The sequence below is a fragment of the Lathyrus oleraceus genome, chromosome 3 (genome assembly GCF_024323335.1).
Source record: "Lathyrus oleraceus cultivar Zhongwan6 chromosome 3, CAAS_Psat_ZW6_1.0, whole genome shotgun sequence".
NCBI lineage: Eukaryota > Viridiplantae > Streptophyta > Magnoliopsida > Fabales > Fabaceae > Lathyrus > Lathyrus oleraceus.
In genome coordinates, this window is record NC_066581.1 from 519,919,148 (window position 1) to 519,940,122 (window position 20,975).

Genomic DNA, 20,975 nt, shown 5'->3' on the forward strand with positions numbered 1-20,975 from the left:
TTTATTGTGATGCTTCTTTGATGGGTCTTGGTGGTGCTTTGATGCAGAATGGTAAAGTTGTAGCTTATGCTTCTAGACAGTTGAAAGTTCATGAGAGGAATTATCCTACGCATGATCTAGAACTTGCAGCTGTTGTATTTGTGTTGAAAATGTGGAGGCATTATCTGTATGGTTCCAGATTCGAAGTGTTCAGTGATCACAAGAGTCTGAAGTATCTGTTTGATCAGAAAGAGTTAAATATGAGGCAGAGAAGGTGGTTAGAATTACTGAAGGATTTTGACTTTGAATTGAGTTATCATCCCGGTAAGGCTAATGTAGTTGCAGATGCGCTAAGTAGAAAGTCTCTACATATGTCTATGATGATGGTTCGGGAGCTTGAGTTAATTGAACAGTTCCGTGATATGAGTTTGGGTTGTGAAGTTTCCGCTGATAGTGTAAAGTTGGGTATGCTGAAGTTGACTAGTGGAATTCTGGAAGATATTCGGAATGGTCAGCAAGTTGATGTCGCTCTAGTTGATCATATTACTATGGTTAACCAGGGTAATGGTGGTAATTTTGAGATTGATGAGAATGGCATCCTGCGATTTAAAGGTAGAGTTTGTGTTCCTGAGGTGTCTGAATTGAAAAAGAGTATTCTTGAAGAGGGCCATAGGAGTGGATTGAGCATCCATCCAGGTGCAACTAAAATGTATCAAGATTTGAAGAAGTTGTTTTGGTGGGCTGGTATGAAAAGAATTGTTGCTAAGTTTGTGTATGCCTGTTTGACTTGTCAGAAGTCAAAGATTGAACATCAGAAACCGGCAGGTATGATGCAACCTTTGAAGATTCCTGAATGGAAGTGGGATAGCATTTCCATGGATTTTGTGACGGGATTGCCGAGGACGACGAAAGGTAATGATTCTATTTGGGTGATTGTGGATCGATTGACTAAGTCGGCGCATTTCTTGCCGATGAAGATTAATCACTCTTTAGAGAAGTTGGCAGAGTTGTATATTGAGGAGATAGTGAGGCTGCATGGTATTCCATCCAGTATTGTGTCTGATAGAGATCCCAGATTTACTTCTAGATTTTGGGAAAGTTTGCAGAAAGCGTTGGGAACTAAGTTGAGGTTGAGTTCAGCTTATCATCCTCAGACTGATGGTCAGACCGAAAGAACTATCCAATCCTTGGAGGATTTGTTGAGAGCTTGTGTGTTGGAGCAGAGTGGTTCTTGGGATAGTTATTTGCCGTTGGTGGAGTTTACTTATAATAATAGTTTTCATGCTAGTATCAGTATGGCTCCATATGAAGCATTGTATGGTAGGAGGTGTAGAACTCCATTGTGTTGGTATGAATCAAGTGAGAGTGTTGTACTCGGACCTGAGATTGTGCAGCAGACGACTGAAAAGGTTAAGATGATTCAGGAGAAAATGAAGATTTCTCAGAGTCGTCAGAAGAGTTATCATGATAACAGGAGAAAGGCACTTGAGTTCCAAGAGGGAGATCATGTATTCTTGAGAGTTACTCCGACGACAGGTGTGGGTAGAGCTTTAAAGTCTAAAAAGCTTACTCCGAGGTTTGTGGGTCCGTATCAGATTTTGAAGAGGGTTGGGGAAGTGGCGTATCGGATAGCTTTACCGCCGTCGCTTTCTAATCTGCATGATGTGTTTCATGTATCTCAGTTGAGAAAATATATTGCGGATCCTTCGCATGTTGTTCAGTTGGATGATATCCAGGTGAGGGATAATTTGACCGTTGAGGTGTTGCCAATTCGGATAGATGACCGAGAAGAGAAGACCCTGAGAGGTAAGAAGATTGCTCTAGTGAAAGTTGTTTGGGGAGGTCCAGCTGGTGAGAGCTTGACTTGGGAGCGTGAAGATCAGATGAAGGAGTCGTATCCGGCTCTATTTGCTTGAGGTATGTTTTCGAGGACGAAAACTCTTTTAGTGGGGGAGAGTTGTAACACCCCGATTAAAATAAGAGAATTATTTAATTGAGTTAATATTATTTTATTAATTTAATTAAATAAAGTTGAATTATTGGATTATTTTTATTATTACTATAGATGTTATTTATTTTAATAATAATTAAATAAATAAAATAAATGGAATATGAAGAGTGGAAGGGTAAAAGTGGAAATTGGATAAAAGAGGCCAAAGTGAGGACTCAGGTTGTTTTCACGTGTTTTGCCTCAGAGTCAGAGAAAGGGGGGAGAAACGCTGAAGAGAAAGAGAAGGAAGAGGAAAAGGCCAAAGATTGCTCAGAGCTTCCTTCAATCCAAAGAGGTAAGGGGTCTGAACCTTATTAAACAATAATATGCTGAAAATGGTGAAATATTGGATGAACGAAAATGGGGATTTTAATCGAAGGAATTCGTAGAAATTATATGCAATGATGTTAGGATTTGTGAAATCGAATAGGGGACTATTTGTATTAGATGATATGAATGATTTTGTGTGAAATTTGGACTGTGGAAGGATGAATTTGGATAGATCTCGTAGCAGAAAAAGCCATTGCAGATCTGGAAATCTGGTTTCTGGTCATACGCGTATGGCACTAGGCAATACGCGTATGAGATTGCTGGTACGCGTATGGCACTAGGCAATACGCGTATGGATGAGGAAGATGATGTTTTGAACGTGTTTTGGTCTCTGTTGGTACGCGTATGGGAATGTGATACGCGTAGCATACGCGTATGGACATGGCAATACGCGTATGGATTTGGTCAGGCGTGGGCAATACGCGTATGGGCATAGGCAATACGCGTATGGGCAGACTTGTGGTCTTTCCTGGGCTGTTGTTGTGCAGTTTTTGGTTGGTTAGGCTGAGCGAGGTAACTTAGCTGATGCATGGTATACGAGGGATCATTTCCCGTTGCTTTGAGTGGTATAGATATTAGTAGAGTGTGATAATACTGTGTTTGATTATGTGGCATGATGTGATATGCTTTTGTGATAGAATGTGTTAATGATGATGATAACATGACTATATGATGCTGTTGTTGCTATGTTGATTATGATGCATGCTTGGTGTGCATGCATTCATGAAAGGCCGATGCCTAGTGATGAACGGACTGAGTTCCAATGATGTTGTTGACTCCGGGCTTGTTGAGAGGCTTGGTTCCTTGCGGGGAACTCGGATTCTATGGTGGTGAATCTGGGAGTGGTGATCCTGTAGTTGGTCACAAAATGGGTATACCGAGTCGTGTTGAGTCATGCATGGGTGTGTGCATTGCATTTGATATGTTGTTTTGTTGATGTTCATGAATCTGTTGATTATGATGATTATGATGAGCTGTGTTGGCATATGTGAAATATATTTATGTTTATATTTCTGTCGTTATATTATTATTTAATAATGTAATTCTTACCCCTTCTGCATGTGTTTATGTTCATCTATGATGAGCAATGTGCAGATAAAGAGGAGTAGCTATTGTTGAGGTTTGAAGAATAAGTGTAGAGTTATTCTACAGAGTCGAGTCAAATGCTCTGGTCATGTGACACCGGGGTTATGGGATTCGATAGATAATTGATTATTATTTACGTTGTTTATGATGACTAACATGTTGAGATGTTTTGTTGAGATAATGTTGAACCATTATTATGAATTGTTATATGATGAATGATAATATTAATGTTGTTGTCCGCTGCGAAGTTTTAATAAAATAAATAATATGTTTTATGTTGTGATGCGATAATTGTTATGTTGTAAGAAATGTACACTCTTCTACATGTTGTACTCTGATAATCTATTTAAATATGTCGTTTGGGTAGAAGGGTGTTACAGCGATGACCATCTTATCCATTTCCTTCCCTTAGTGTTTTATCGCCATTCTCCATTTCCTTAGGAATAAATAAAGAACGGTGACGACTCTGTTAATCCATCTGCGAGCGTGCGATGCGTTTCATGAGGTTGTATTTTTCGAGATGCGACAAAAGGAACAAGTAAGAGAGAAATTTAATGAAGTTAACTAGAAAATCAATAAACTTTCCAATAGAAACTCATGAAAAGTTAAACATTTTAATATTGTTGCATGAACAAACATAGAATACCAAACAAAACTAAAATCAAGTTCAATTTGATATTGTGCTTCAAAAGCAAGACTTTAAAAAGCTACATAATACAACTCAGTACTTAACCGAATAACTCAAGTTACGGAGCAAACTTCACAGTTTACGATCTTCTCAGCTCAATACTTAACTAAAGCAAGGATTTCAAGTTATGGAACAAACTTCTCGTCTACAGGCTTCCTGTCCAAGCAGGCAATACTTATGTCTCTTCTAAAGCCTCAACACCCTAATTACATTCACTCGTTTAGTGTTAAATTTCGATTAAAAGATTCAAATTCAACAACTAAAACAAAACACAAATCTTACTTGAGAGCATCTAGAACCATCATTCTCTTAATCTTGTCGTACGATGGTGGAATACCCTCGTAAACCTTTAATCAGGCTAACGCCACCTCTCCCCTTTTTGTCTTGTGTGGTACCATTCTACAAAATACCCATCAAAACAACGACACAACACTCAATAACAACAATAATACCTCTCTCAAAAACCACATTATAACACTTAATAAAAGCAATTATGAAAAACCCCTCTACAAAAATAGAAAATCAATAACGGAAGCGAAAGTGAGAAAAATGCAGAGAATGGTTAGGGATTTTGCATTTGTCGGCTTGATTGAAGAGTGAATAAAGAGATTTCTGTGATTTGAAATGAATGAATTATGTTTCATATTACTAATTAAAAATAATATATTATAAATAAAAAAAGCCATGTCAGATTCGGGGAATATCACCTAGGTAAAAGTTAATGTTTTTTTTCAGAAAAACTAAATGCAAAGACCATTTGAGGAAGGACTTGGACCCTCGGCAGTGGCTGAATGATCCTGCTCCATTTCAACCACCCATTTTGATCAAATATAAAAAATAATCAATATTAGTTACTGAATAGATGACTAAGATTGTAGCAACATTCAAAACATGAGAGAGGGTCCGGAGAGGATTTGTATATGGTTTATTATCCAAATGAATCAAAGGAAGAACAAAACATCAAGATGAGTAGTTGCAAAACCATGTTCTGTTCATCACTCTCTTCCTCCTTCAAATTCAAATCCAAATCCACTCTCACTCTTCTTCCTCCTCCTTCTTCTCTCCTCCACCTCCGTCATCACCACCACAAATCCACCTCACGATGTTACATTTCATCTCAAACCGCCGTCGTTTCATCCATAGAAGAGCCGCAAACAGAAGAGCCACAATCGAAGGACAAAATCCAAAACATCCTCACAAACGGCGAAGGAGTCACCGCAATCATGAAAATGAACCGAAAGCCTCTTCTTCACGAGCCTCAGCCTCGGTGGTTCCCTTACCTAGACAGCTTCAGGTGCGAGAACGGTTACGAACTTACCAGCGACGAAGTTATTGAAGCTGTTGACCCTTGTCTTTCGGAGTCGAGGAAGCTTAGGTTCGGGAACGCGGTTCGGAACCGAAGCTACTCGGTTTGTCTCGTGGTGGAAGGGCTGTGTGATTTCGGTAACGTTTCTGCTGCTTTTCGATCTGCTGATGCTCTCGGTGTTCAATCTGTTCATGTTGTTTCTAGTGAAGCTAACAAAAGGTGTTTACATTGTTGAGGTGAAATTTGAAAATGTCATTTTTTTGGTTCTTTAATTTGTTGCATTTGAATTCACTGTTGAAGCATTTAGAATTGATTTTGACATGTTTGTGGCTCTTCTCGAGTAGAAATGATTCTGCATTCCACCTTATTAAAGATGAACAAATTGGGATGTTGCGGGTACGAACTCGCGCCCGTGCATCCGATTTCCTATACAGCTATCAATTGAGCTGTCTTAATGAGACTTATGGTTAAAATATTATTGTTGTCAAGAACAAAACTTTTCTCGATTATGAATTTGAATTTCGTTAATCGTAATTGAAATGAAGTTGAGCAAAACGTGATTGCAATGTCTAACCTGTGTTCTTTGTTGCAGGTATAAGGACAATCGGCATGTAAGCATGGGTGCAGAGAAATGGTTGGACATTGAACTGTGGGGCTCTACAAAGGAATGCTTTGAAACGTTGAAATCGCGTGGTTATAGAATTGCCACGACTCATGTTGGAATAGACGCGGTATTATTCGTCTCTAATACTTTTGTTAGTTTATAAATATCCCGAGAAATCGTGTTCAATTCAACCTGTAACCATGTATCGATGCGTTCTACTTGCTTATGCGTAAGTGCAAATGTTTTTCGGACAATGAAGTTGACTAACCTTTTCTTGCGGTGTATAGGTTTCTATTTATGACATGGATTGGTCTTGTCCAACTGCAATCGTAGTCGGGAACGAAAATAGGTTAAGAATCTTAAACTATTACTTTAAATGTTTTGTTCTATTTTGTAACTTGGTTTCACTTTTCGATGAGACTCGTGTTTTTTTTTTTTGCAGGGGTATTAGCGACGAGGCGTTGGCAATGTCAGATTTACACTGCAGTATTCCGATGAAAGGGATGGTGGACTCTTTCAATGTTTCAGTTGCTGCAGGAATCCTCATGCACCATGCTGTTTGTGATAGAATTTCTCGAACGGTAATGATCTTATTTTGCAACGTTATTGCACTATCGCCGCATCTCGTTTGTGTTTTTAGCGAAGTCTGAATTTCTCACTACGGTTGCAGGGCCAGCACGGCGATTTGACAGTAGAAGAAAGACAAATTCTTCTAGCAGAGTTTTCACTGCGTCATAGCAATAGCGCGATCGGTGTTGTTGAAGATTACGCAAAGCGCAAGGCGGCATTATTGACGTAGAACCATTCACAGGAAACTAAGCTACTTCTAATTTTATGTTCGCGCATTCTTAACATGGAGACAGGCAAGCACTAGATCACCCTGATTCAGATTTTACTTTGCATTAACCGAAGCATGGTGCGCAGGTGTTAATCACAACAATGGAAACTCGCGATATAATTGCAAAACTGTTTTTTAGTTGAGTTTTTAGGTATTACCGAGTCACAAGGACAAGGATTTTGTGTTCCTAGTTCGATTCATTTTGTCATACAACAGTTTGTATTGTAGTTTATAATCAAGGAAGTTCAAAAGGTTATTTATCGGTGCTTTTTTCTCTGATAAGGTTATGACAGAATAAAATCGGTTAGAAAACCGATGAACTTGTGTTATCCATTACAGTGCTCTCATCCGAATTATCTGCAAAATGCTATTCAATCAATAAACAATACAAAAATTACACTTAGGCCTTTCGCCAATGAAAAAGTGGACGAGAAGACAGCTATGAAATTACAAAAGCACAGTAAGGGACTCTCGTCGTCGGGATCGTTTTGCAGGAAATATATTACAACAAGTTGCGTAAAGAATCGGACATGACCTTTCATATTATTTTCCGAATGGACATGACATGACATGTATTTTTTATAATGAATCATCGGTGAAATTTTCGCCTAGGGATATATTTGAAGACGTATATCCCGTGTTCGCAGGTCCAAACAATAACTCGACGCAGAAGGTAGGTCCACAAATCGATCTTCCTTTCTTCCCAACTTTGTCCAAATCCTGTACTGTGAGCTGCAAAACAAATTAGTTACAAAAGTGAGACGAATTCACCAGTCGATCAATCTCAAATCAATGGCTGAAATCGATTAACGCTGAGAAGGATGAGGTTACCTGTAGTAAGCCGTTCCTAATAAAAGCTGTATTAAAGCAGCAGTAGAAAAGACGGCCTCCGATCATTTTCTCATAGAATATCACACGAACATCTCCCGTTACCTGATAGATTGAGAATAGTTTATCGACTTCGAATTACATTTCTATAGTTTAGGAAGCAAATTAAAAGGCTTACTCGAAATTTTTTGTATTATGTTCGGTAGAAACTTGTAACTTACCTGTATAGGTTTATCAAAATAATGATCCAAACAAGATTTCTGGTATATCGCAGGAGTTTCAGTATCCATTTGAACTACGACACGAGGTTCTTCTATTTCCGATTGTTTTCCATCTTCGTCACCTTCGGGAATAGAAATATAATAGCGCGGACTGTTTGTTCTTTGATAACCTTTCTTAATCTCTCTACAGCAGCTCCTACAAATCTCGATGGCTGGACGGTAGACCTGGTTCGGAATCTGTCGAACAACGAAATGGAAGAACACGAACTTTCAACCAGATGAGGTAACGAAAACGATTTGTGGTTAAATTTGAGGAGAAACTAACCTCCTGCAGTTCTGATATAACGAAGAAAACTGTGTCGATGTTTGCAGTATCGTACAATCGGATTCGCCGTAATTCTCTGCTACATGGTTGAGGCAAATTCACACTCGGAGATTCGTATCCAATTCCTCTAGGGACAGAAAGCATACTTTCCCAATACCCTACATAACGACGTTGGCTCGGTATTGATACCTAATCCAATGTAAAAATGCAGTCGAACGTAGTCATAATCGTTAAATCATTAAAAAAACTTTACTTCCAAACTCACATATAGTCAGTTCTGATTGATTAACAGTGTAAAACATATTTCTACCGACGATGCACGTTGATGGAGATAAATTTACATTTCAAATTGTTGGAATTATACCTAACATTAACTTACTCCTTCATTATTTGTTGTTCTTCTATCTGCATATAATTGAAGAGCATCATCTGCTGACATGCCGCAATAAGTTAGGTATGCTGACACCATTAAACCAGTTCTACCTTTACCCGCCTGCATTATTGGAATCGAAAAATACGAGTGAGAAAGAAAATATGTAACTGGTTATAGTTACGATTTTAACGGATATGCACCGTCAGCGTCAATTAGTTTTACAGTAACATCTGTTGTTTTGACACACCATCTCACTTTCGTAATCAGTTATATAGTGATAAAATAGCGAGTTTGCTCCAGCTAAGAATTAAATCTTAGCTGAAGCAACTTTGAAACCTAAGTCTGGTAAATAATTAGTCTAGTAAATAATTGCTCCAGCTAAGATTCAAATTCTGATTCTCATACCATGCAATGAATAACAGCAATATTTCTTGGGTCATTTGACAGCCATGAATCTACACTTTCGCAGAAATCTTTAACCATATGAAGAGGTGGCACATGATTGTCATCAAAAGGGTATGCTTCCACTCGACCATAGAAGTGTGCTGGATCATAGCTTTCTTCTATACACAGATTATAGACCTGAAAATTTCAAAAGTGGTATACTTATTCTCAAACACTGACACCAACACGGACACAGACACGACATCGACATTGACTCGTTGACACAAGTAATAAACTTGCACACCTTATAATGTTCATGATGTCTCATATCCAACACAGATTTAACCTGCCAGAGAGGATTTCTGTACACTGCTCTCATACGTTCTGCAGGAAATGACATTGCCAAAACTCTATCTGTGATATAGGACATGTCAAGATCATAGCCAGCAATAAGAATTCTTCTCCTTTGCTTAGATACCAAGTTACGAATAAAATTCTTGGTAAGGTAATGGATCATGCGATGATGTATTTCCAAACTTGTTGGACTATTGATTTTGGGTGGTCCCTGCTTTGTTTGATTCAACCCCATTTAGGTTGATATGCCAGGTTCCACACCAACAATAAGGTACCTGTCACAACACCAACAAAATAATTCATTACGGTTAGCCACATAGTTTTGTCTAAAAGATTGTGAAATTTAATGTAGCACGAACGCAGACATCAGACACGATATGGACACTGACACGTAACACAGACACTGAGACACTTTTATCCAGAGGTTGTCGGTTCTACAGCGGTGAAATGTCAAAAACTAAAAGTTTTGGCTCCATTTTGATTGAACCATGATTCTGAATTATGGTTGCGGTATATGGTAAAATACGGCCAAATGTGGCTGATATAGTGCAGTAATTGCAATTGCAGACTGTAAATTTAAGTAACATGGTTTTAAATCGTCGCAGCATCAAACTTTTTGAACTTTCCATAACCACATTGCGGTCTGCATAATGAAATTTTTTAGATCTATGCAACAACATCACAACTTCAATTTTGACCACATCCATCTCATTACATCCTCTAAAGTATCAATAAAAAATTGCATATGAAATTTGGTAAAAGATACATCAAAATTTGCACATTTCTTGTTCTAAGATGTCTTCTATTAACAAAGATTGAATTTTTCATAGACCCTTTTGAGAAAAAACAACAAATGAAAGACAGATACATTACCTAATTAATCTGAACATGTAGTAGCAGATTAGTGACTCTCAATATTAAGAAAGCAGAAAAAAGAAAAATCCAGGGCTCCAAAAAAATTCAGGAGGCCCCAGAGAATAATGAAATGAAAGGTGATAATGATGATGATGATTAGAACATTGTTGATCCATGTTGTGATGATAGGTTGGTGTAAGAGAGAGAAAAAAATGGAAAGGGGATTGGCAGATATGATTTGCTATATTCAGATGTAATGATAACCTCACTTCCAACCAATATTTCCAAATTTGGTTACAACCGAAACCGTTATCTTAGGAAATGGTATCTAATGTTTTTGTGTTTTTTTCGTTAATAAATTTATTTCTTAAAATTACTTACAAAATCTGTTTTCAATTTCGAACATTTTAAATCTCGAAATAATAAAACCAATAAATAAAAATAGAACCAATCATGGACACTAGTTTATCACACGGTTTTAAATTGCGGTTACACTGCGAAACTTTATGTTGTGAAAAAATACGGCCAATGCGGTCGAAATTGTGATTATGATGCCGTTGCAGAGACTTCATCATTCAAGATGATCATGTGGCCGAATTGACATGAACATTGCAGCGTACTGCAAGAGCCTACGCTCGCTGCCACCATTGTCCCTTACAGGAGTCACTGGACCTCTAGTCCTCTGCCTGTAACGTCTATATGCAAGTTGAATGTTGACAGCAGCCCATGTTCTCCAATTCGACGAGTAGTATCTCGCCGTTCTCTTTAGTCTCTCGTTTGCGAATTTGTACCGGAAATGATCGGTTATGTACCTCAGGTTTTGAGCGTCAAGACCGAATGCTTCTGTTGATTCAAGACAGATAAATGTGGCTGAGGAGGCTGGAAGCCGGTCGATAAAAGGGCGTCTTAGACACCAAGAAAGTAGTTCGTCACCTAAAAATCCTCCTGGTTCGAGGACACTAGTTGCTACGATGCCTTTGCTTAGACTTTGGTTTCGCTTAATGCGTCCGCGAACAATGAATACCATCCTCGGTACAGGATCGCCTTCTCTAATTATCTGTAAGGATATCAAAGAGTTAAACAATCATCATGGTCATTTTGAAGTCCTTTTTTTTTCTTTTCTAAATGGAATGTTTCAATTGTTCATATGATGATATCATTAATACCTTTTCGTCTTTAGAGAAGACTAAGGGCTTCACCCTATCACAAATGTTGTCAAGAATAAGATCATCCAAGTTGTGAAACAATGGTACCTGTCAAACAAACATCAAGAAAAGTTGTTTAGATAGTTTTATTTTTTGAGAGCTTGGTATCTGGTCTTGCGACCGTCTGACTAACTCAAGGGGACCAATCCCACTATCCACTAGCGGGGGTCCATTTAAAGCCAGAGCAAAGTTCTATATAGACTGGTCCATTACAGAGATTGTTAACACCTAGCGGGATTCGAACCTGAGACCTTGCAAGTTTTTATATGTTTCTTACCTTTTTAATGAGGTCCAAGCAAAGATAGCGCTTGATGTCTCTCCGTAGACCCTCAGGCAAGTCTTTGATTAGTTCCATCTCATCTTCTCCTCCCATGGCCGCCCATCTCTGACGTTCAAAATGCCGAACTCTTTGTCTTAATCGCGACGGCAACTGCCTCCTCCTCATCCACCATTCCATGTCGCGACATCTCAGCTGCATCTTTCTCTTTTTCGCCATGACAGCATGTAAAAATACCTTCATAGTAGGAATGGTCTCATTGTTAGACTTAGACCGCAATAAGTGCACACGATCTTCTGCGGCCGGCTTTATGGTGTAGTCAATTGTACACCGTTAAATTAAGAAAGAGATTCTCTTATCCAACGGTATACAGACTAAAGCCGAAGACCGCAAACGATCAAATTTTCATCTTTTCATAATCACTTGCGGTGAATATAAATAATCTACTTTAGATACCTGAATGTTACCAATCAACAAAGTGAAAAGTAGTAATCCACTCAAAACAATGCATATGCTGAAAATCACTTCTAGCCAGTTACTTGTAGGTTCAAGATCATTTCCAAAAGTGCTGCAAGAATTAGTAGGGATTAGAAAAACATATACGCTCGATTATGATCTATGTACCGACACATCATATTTAAGTCACGTCTAATATCAAACACATGTCAGTGTCTAACTCAGATTCAACAAAGTGATTATCGCATAAGCGCTTATCTATATAAGTACTTAAGTATTTTTTATTGATTAAGTTACCTGAGGGTCATCAAACCCCAAAAAATCGGATAAAGAATCTTAACAGCCAAGGAATTGCTTGATATAACCGGAAGTGCCCATTGGTAAATCCCATATTTGAAAGGTCCTTGAACATCTAAGCACACAGGCTTACTCATCATCATTGTTGAGTTTCCACCGCATGGATTTCCAATGGTTCCTGGTGGTAATATCGACTGATAGCACACCTCCTCCGAGCACGACAGAGAGAGATTGCATCCGACAGTTCTTTCACAATGCTGTTGGAGACACGATGCAACGCGTTGAATCGCAAGGACATACCAACACCCTCCAGCAACCTATAAGTTATAGTATACGCGTTTATCATATAAGCACTTATGTATAAGCCATTCTAAACATGTTTTAGCATTGTGAGGCTTGCTTACATGAGAAGCAATGAAATAAGCAATGAGATTGAGTCCAAATCCCCACCAAATGGTGCCAAAGATGTAGCCTGTGACTTTCTGCATTCTTCTCATCATGCATATGCTATGATAAACTTTAGGAAGAAATTGGAACAAAAAAATCAATAGCATTGTTGTCATAATGATTTTAATCCTCTCTTCTCTTATCAATTTTGGTACTACTAGCCAAAACACAGCCTGCAAACAAAACAAGATTTTTTAAGTACTATCATTCAAAATTTTAAATTCCTGCCGCGGCATTAAACGGCGATTAATCATTTAATATAATTTAAAATGATAAATGCGTTCGTATTTTTATACAACTTTACATTTATTCAAATATTTTTTATATAAAATCTCAAATTTTCAAAATTCTCGAAATCAATTTTCTTCTAATATAATGAAAAAAATTAATTAATCATTGATACAAACTAAAATATCTTCCACAATTATCCTTAAAAAAAAACATTTAACCACGTTTAAAATGATTAAAGATAAAAAAAATATTTTTCATTTTTTTAAAATTGCTTTTTAGAGTACCGGTAATATTTACTCATTAATAATGATTCAAAACTTTTAGACTTATAAAAGTAGACTCAACTATCAATTCAAGAGTATAAATAAATTATAAACTAATAAAAGTAAACTCTATCTAAATCCAACATCTATTGTTTATTCTTTACTTATATAATATAATAAAAATAAACTGATTTAACTAATTGATTAATTTATTTTAAAATTAATTTTTTACCTGAGGCACTGGAAGGATAACGAAAACATCAAACCAAAAACCTTTGAAAGATCGAAGATAATGAGAAGCAATGGCACGTGCGTCCCACACGAGTTTCCCACACCCAACAACAAGCGATTCTCTCGAAACGTACGCCAACTTAAACTGCAACAACACATGAAACAAATGCACAGCATCAACACACGTACGCGCCACCGTGACAATCGCCGCCAAACCACCGTCCATATACAAACACGGCGAACCTTCTCTCCCGATCGACAGCGCGTAGAAAAACAACGGATCAATCGCCAACGCGAAGCCACGCGCCAACAACAACGCGCGGTTCCATAGTTGCACGCGCTTGCTCCTTGGATCTAAAACCGTTCCTAACGGTCCCCAATTTGCCCTCGCAACCGCTCTAGCGAATTTTCCGGGACGGTTTTGGATTGGAACTAGATAAGACCCTGCTGATGCTTCCCATTCCGGCTGATGACCACTATCGCAGCTTGTGGAGTGAAACACCGGCACACCTACTTGTGTGCAGGCGTAACACTCCACCAAGCTGGTCACTGGGTTGTCGTCAGCTACGACGACAACTCCAGAGTCGTCGCTACTATCACCAATATTGTTAATTGTGCTCTTAGGATTCCTTTCCAAGAATTTTCCACCAATCCACCTATAAAAAATATTAAAATTTGAAAAACTTAATCATAGTAGTATAATACTACAAAAAAAATTATTGTAACACTCTAGGAAATTTGTATACCTAGGAAGAGAGGAGAAGGTGGACATGATTGAAGATGAAGAGTGAGAACCATGGGAGAAGGGAGAGATTGAAAGAGTTAGTTAGATAGAAAAGAGTGAGAGAGTGAAGAGCACATGATGTTGGAAAATGAAGAGTGAGTGTGTGTGTGTATAAATGCATATAAGATAATGTAAATGTAATGAAGATGAGTTTGATTTTGCATGTGAATTTGGTGAAGTGAAAAAAATAGAACTGGTTCTTACGGTTACGCAACGTAGAATGGATGCTAGTGTTTTTTTGAAAAGAGAGAGGGTGTGTGTGGGGTTATATAACGTTGGTGTTGCATGTGTCCGTTTGTGACTACTTACGTTCCCACAATGTTTTTTTTTGTTATTTGCCGTTTTGTGTTATAATTTTGGGACCACTCTTGTCTTGTTTTTGACTACTTCTGTAGAGATGCAGTGCTTACAACCCGATTTTAAAAACAGTGGTTACTTAATCCCATCATGCCACGGCTCTTGATATTCAAGAGAATCACTATCAAATTAGAGTCTGGTCGATTTCAAGTCCACGCCATCGCAGCTACAATATATCGATTTTAAGTTCGCGCCATCGCAGCTACAATATATCGATTTTAAGTTCGCGCCATCGCAGCTAATATATATTGTCTGCTTTGAGTATAAGAATATTGTAATTTCTTTGTAAGTGTCTATTACTGATTAAAATCATGCTTATAAGCTATTTTTTCTCTTCTTATCTTGAGCATAAATATCAACACTACATGTTCTGTGGATATAACTTTTTTTAAAAAAATTTTTGGAGAGAATATAAACGAATAAGTTCGTTCACATTCGTGGGTCAATCAGTTAAGACTAAGTGCAAATTCATGTATGATTCAAACTTGTATTCCATCTCTTCAATCATCTGTTTTTTAGTTAATGATGAGGCGTTTCCATCACCTCAATCAATGTCAATATTTAATTTATTCTTTTTTTTTCTAGGAGAACATTCAACTCATTCTTTTATTTAAGATTCTTTTATAAAAAATATTATTATTATTATTATCATAAGTGTTCATGCAACTAGTTCAAGGTAGGTCCAACTAATTAACACTCTCAATATAAGGGTCAAGATACTAATAGATAGAGGTAGCTATGATAATTTCATTCAACCAACTGTAGCATACGTGTTGAAATTACCAGTGGAACCTGTAACTGATCTTAGAGTTCTAGTTGGAAATGGATATATTTGTTATAAATTTTTGGTGCAGATGTGATGTAGGGCTCTAACTGGTTAGATACATTAGGCCCTCATATGGCTGACTATGCATCCCTGACACTGGATATTTTTCAAAATGGAAAATTCATTACCTTACATGGAGACAACACAAGAACAAATCAATCATTTTAAAAGATACAAAACACCAATGTTATCAAAGAATGTTTTTCAATTCATATGATTCACATAGACAATTATCGAGTTATTTATACTTAAAACAGTAAATAACACGATAGTTGTTTATCCAGTTCGATAAAATCACACCTACGTCTAGAGGCCGAATCCACACCCCAAGAAAGGAAATTAACTATTAATGGCTTAGTGCAATTAGTCTTACAAGTAACAACAAACTCTATGTTGTTCAATGCCTCTTCCTAACACTACCCAATAACTTTTTATTTAGGATTCACTTTAAATATGAGAATTTACTCACTTTCTTTTCATTCACACAACCCGTGAATGGAGATTATAACTCAATAATCAATGTTGAATACTACCACTCAACTCTAGACAACACATCTATGTCAAGTTACTGAAACATGGAGGTGTACATACAACAATAACAAAGACTCAAAAATAAACTCTAACAATCTAAATCTTCAATGTATTGCTTGGATTCCAATGTAGGTTTTAAGCTCCTTATATAGCAGAATCAGTTGGATATTTGACTTATTCCTTGAATATCTCTAACAAAATTTGATTTTTTTTCAATTTAAATCTTCATTTAAATACAAATTAATCTTCATCCAACTGTCAAACAAATCACTTAAAGACGTTGCTAAATAAAAACAATAAAATAGAACTAAATCTTCTCCAAAGATTCATTCAAAACGCACTATTGAGCAAGACCCAGATGTCGTACCAACATGCTGGAGCGTCGTGCCCAGCATGTGTTTGTTATTCAACTTAAGCAAGCTAGACCAATCTTTAACACTTGGAAACTTCTCCATGTTGATGTTTTTCTAAATGTAGTCAATTCAAAGGGCCAATCCAATAGGAACTACAATCCCTCCCTTTGGAAAGTTGTGGCTAAAAAAGTCTTTAAAATAAATATCACTTTTTCCATTAGAATAAGTGACACTATTCAGAGCAAAAAATCAACAGCATCAACCATCTTCCAATTATCAGAGTTAAGCTCAACATCAGAAACTCAGAAGCATCAAAATTCAGATGCTTACACAAAATCCATTTAATTGCTCCAAACCAAGTTGACAATCATGTAATCATTCACAAACTTAGTCATGCATGAATCTAGTTAGCTTATAGTTAGTAGCATAAAATCCCACTAATTAACATATATCAGCATGTAATCATTCACATACTTAGTCATGCACACCCAAGCAGTTAATAGTTAATATTAGGAAATGCAAAATCTACTAACATATATTTGTTTTCACAGATACAAGAGCCATATGTCTTTCTTGATGCTCCAGCATGAATCACAACATTAGCACTTAACAAAGGTGGTTAGCACTAAACACAAATATGTGTTACTTCATCTCTTATTACTTACCCTGAGGAATATAATTCAGCATTGATGGCTTAGGTTTGCCCCCAAACTTCATCCTTTCATCCTTTAAAGTGTCTTGCACAAAATCCTTGAAAAGAACACATTGAGAAGTTTTATGACTAAGGAAATTATGATACTTACAAAAACCTTTATTCTTTCTTTGTTCTAAAGGTGGCGTCTTTAGGTCTTTCAACACTATGATTTGACCATCGGCAACTATAAGATTAAACATTTAATCACATTTAGTTATATCGAAAGTATAATTTTTTGTGATAAACTTTTCATTTTTACTTGGTTTCATAGGGTTTTTTCCATTAGAAGGTCTTAAGACCTTACAAACATATGGAGGCTCTGATTGCAACTCTACGAGATTAATCTAATTTTCTTTGACATATTCAAACATTATGTGGAATTCTTGATTATTACCATTTGTTTCTACATAAGAAACTTTTTATTTCCTAGGGTATCGATTTGTTTTAGTCTTTTCTAATATGGCCTTTTCTTCCTTCATGTGTTCGACTTGGCTAACCGTATATGCTAATTGAGCTATATTCCTTAGATATTGGGTATCTAGCTTCTTTCTAACAAAATAGTCTAAACCACCTGCAACCATTTCTACTAGCTCATGTTTAGGAACTTGAGTAAAACACATTGACTTCATTAATATGAACCTATTGAGATAATCATATATTGATTCAAATGATTTTCATTTCACATTGGCTAACTCTTTCAGGCCGACTTTCAACTGCCCCATATAAAACTGCTCATGGAACACTCTCTCTAGTTGATTCTAATTATATATGGAGTTTGGGGAAAGACTAGTGAACCATGTGAAAGCATTCTTGGTCAGAGAGTTCAGGAAGTCTTTCATCTTTAAATTTTTGTTATTAGCCAAATCACCAGCTTCTGTTTGGTATCGAGCAATGTGTTTGACAGTAGATTCACCATTGTCACCTGTAAATTTAGTAAACTTAGGGATTTTCAAACCCCTAGAAAGTTCAATTTGCAAGATATTTTCAGATAAAGCAGAAACGAAAGTTGGCCTATGAACACCAACATTAAGACCATTTTGAGTTAGGATTTGTTCAACCATATTGATCGTGTTATTTTGCCCCCAAAATGGTTTTATTGGAATTTCTCAACTACATAATCTGCATCTTCGTTCCTGTTCACCAACACCATATTTTCGACTATCCTGGGTCTAGGTTGTTCGAATGGTTAGAGCACAACTTCCTATTGCAATTGGTTATTAGGGGCTGATTGAATTGGTGTTGGAGGAGAACCAAAGAAGTCAACAATTTGACCCATTTTATGTGCTAATTGTTGGTGATTATGTTTGGTATTTTGGATCAAAGGATTTAACATTGTACCTATTTGTTGAGTAAGCATATTGACCATGTCATGGTTATTGTCACCCATATGCTTCCTCATAGCCAAGAGAGAATTATTAGTTAAGGTGGGCATAATGTAACACTCTAAAGGCCGAAACTTATATTTTAAGAATTACACAACAATCTATGGTGTCACCAACGACAAATATCTAATCATTTAGCAATTAACAAAACATTGCAGTGGCAATACTAACGTCAATCAACACCTGTTGTCACACGCTCACCTTCCCTTAGGGTACCATTACAACGACATTGTTCCTATTTCGATTTAAATAAAACAATCACAACAAGACATTTAGTCTCAAACTTCCAATTAAATAAAAATATTTCCAAAAACAAGATTTCTCATAAGCAACTCTCAACAACTCTAGCCTAAAACCAATTAAAGGTTTAAACTCCAACAAAGCATAATAATCAAATAGCGTTCTCGACCCCGATGTTACAGAATCAGAGTAAGACTTATAACAACAAAAACTAAAGAAGTAACTCTTGGGTCTAACTTCCACTTACTGCAGCAAACTCTATTCCTGAGTATCAACAAGATGTCCATGGTGGACAACATCAAAACGAAAAGGGTGAGAATATATTCAAATAAGAAATTGTGCATAAACAATCGGAGTAGATTCACTATATCACAAATCATGCACATATCAACAATACATCATCAAACATGTATTCAAAATTCATCCACATCACAATCTTATGCATATATTTATATGATGCAACTCACAACAACATCATCGGCTCATATGCATGCGATACTTATCTCAACAAAGGTTCTTATTATGAACCAGGTTTCACTAGTCAAACCTCGAGCCCCAACAACAAGCTCCATGCCCCAACTCCAAGCTTGGGAAAATTATTGGTCCCACATATGAACATGTAATCACCTCTTTCACAACAACAAAGACATATGATGCATGTATGAAAGTATGCCTCACCATCACAACAACTCAACCAACAATCAACGATATTACATTAACCGTATAATTCCTGCACAACATCAACAAGATAGTTTCCACATCGAAGCTATAGGCCTAAAATCAATTATGTCATCAACATATGTCAATCACAAACCTACAATCTTTTAAGCACATTTAACAATCATCTCATCATTGCAAAAATTCAATGGTTCGCTACATAACTCATATACATTGTCACATAATTCACAATAGTCGACACATGATAACAACTCGACTATCCCACCACTGAATACCACTGTGTAGCTCAGTGCGTTAGCTTTCTAATGCTTCAAACTGCACATCATTTGTGTAATTCTGGTGTAGTCAGAGTTCAGATGTTCTACTCCAAGTCATGACATCTGATCCAACATTGTTACTAATACAGCAAGACAGTTATACAAATTAAAACCCAGTACTGATATGCACACATTCACAGATGTCACGACATCTGCTACTATATCACCATAGAATGGAAGAACACCCAGTTCTGTCCATCTGGTACAAAGACACAACAGAGATCAAACATAGCACTTACTTCTGTTGAGCCTGCACAGTTATCAGCATGATGTCTCAACATTGATTTGAACATCACCTATTACAGCATTACAGGTTGACCTTATTTTATAACAGACAGAATTATAACGTGCAGAAGGTAAAAACATAAGTAATTGTTAACCCAGTTCGGTGCAACATCACCTACTCTGGGGGCATACCAAGCCAGGAAGAAGATCCACTATCAGCAGTATTAATTCAGAGTTAAACTCCCCCGTTTACAACTCTTCACTTAATCCCTACCCAATGCAATCTATACCTAGGAACTCCTAGATATAAACCTCCAGTTCCCATTCTTATCACTACAATTACAATGTAATGCTAAACAACTTGAACTTGCTTCACAGCTTCGTTCAAGACCATAACAAACTCTTACCTACAGGCTTTGAGTTACAAATAATCTCATGCTTTCGAGCACTGAGAAACACATGGTAACCTTCCCACGAGTTGGGAGGTTTACCGCACAGACCCCTAATTTTACATTCTTTGAGGCTTGCAAAACCTAGGTTACAATCTGTTATTTATAACCTAAACACCCAACTGGATTTGGGCCTTGTACTTGTATTTCCTAAAATTAAGGTTAGACAAGTTAACCTAATTTCCACATATTATGGTGCTAACAAATAGGCTATTTGTTAGGGCTCTTGAATTTAGATCTTCTGTTAGTTTCCTGGATTTTAGCACAGTTGTTAGATTCCTGAAAAACAGCCTGAGATAAATACTGAAACAGAAAAACTAACTAGCCTACACTTTAGCATATGCTGTCAGGAATGAATGTCACAACATTCAGTTTGACGTCCAGAACATAGGCCATATGCTAACTCTGTTATTCTCCTGAAAACCAGTCTGAAAGAAATACTGAGCTGTAATAAATACTGAACTATACCAGAAAAATTAACTGGCCTACAAGTCAGTATCTGCTGTCAGGAATGAATGTCATAACATTCAGTTTGACATCCAGACAATAGGCTGTGTGCTAGGTCTGTTAT

At 37.0% G+C, this 20,975-nt stretch overlaps 3 protein-coding genes across 3 annotated transcripts; 1 reads left to right on the forward strand and 2 right to left on the reverse strand.

Annotated features, from left to right (window-relative positions):
- The first annotated feature begins 4,930 nt into the window (after positions 1–4,930).
- On the forward strand, positions 4,931–7,081 carry LOC127128606 (uncharacterized). The gene is made up of 5 exons (XM_051057974.1): positions 4,931–5,598; positions 5,972–6,110; positions 6,271–6,332; positions 6,426–6,564; positions 6,654–7,081. The coding sequence occupies exons 1-5, from the start codon at positions 4,994–4,996 to the stop codon at positions 6,780–6,782; spliced, it is 1,074 nt and encodes a 357-aa protein (XP_050913931.1). The 5' UTR covers positions 4,931–4,993; the 3' UTR covers positions 6,783–7,081.
- An 84-nt stretch (positions 7,082–7,165) lies between these two features.
- On the reverse strand, positions 7,166–10,564 carry LOC127128605 (phosphatidylinositol 3,4,5-trisphosphate 3-phosphatase and protein-tyrosine-phosphatase PTEN1). The gene is made up of 8 exons (XM_051057973.1): positions 10,180–10,564; positions 9,257–9,581; positions 8,974–9,150; positions 8,575–8,688; positions 8,196–8,384; positions 7,871–8,107; positions 7,653–7,754; positions 7,166–7,553 (listed from the first exon to the last, which is right to left on the reverse strand). Exons 2-8 carry the CDS (start codon positions 9,539–9,541, stop codon positions 7,401–7,403), a joined length of 1,257 nt encoding a protein of 418 aa, XP_050913930.1. The 5' UTR covers positions 9,542–9,581; positions 10,180–10,564; the 3' UTR covers positions 7,166–7,400.
- A 33-nt stretch (positions 10,565–10,597) lies between these two features.
- Positions 10,598–14,589, reverse strand: LOC127128604 (cyclic nucleotide-gated ion channel 2). Its single transcript, XM_051057972.1, has 8 exons — positions 14,315–14,589; positions 13,570–14,224; positions 12,801–13,016; positions 12,397–12,713; positions 12,100–12,211; positions 11,644–11,880; positions 11,328–11,414; positions 10,598–11,218 (listed from the first exon to the last, which is right to left on the reverse strand). Exons 1-8 carry the CDS (start codon positions 14,338–14,340, stop codon positions 10,733–10,735), a joined length of 2,136 nt encoding a protein of 711 aa, XP_050913929.1. The 5' UTR covers positions 14,341–14,589; the 3' UTR covers positions 10,598–10,732.
- Positions 14,590–20,975: the final 6,386 nt, after the last annotated feature.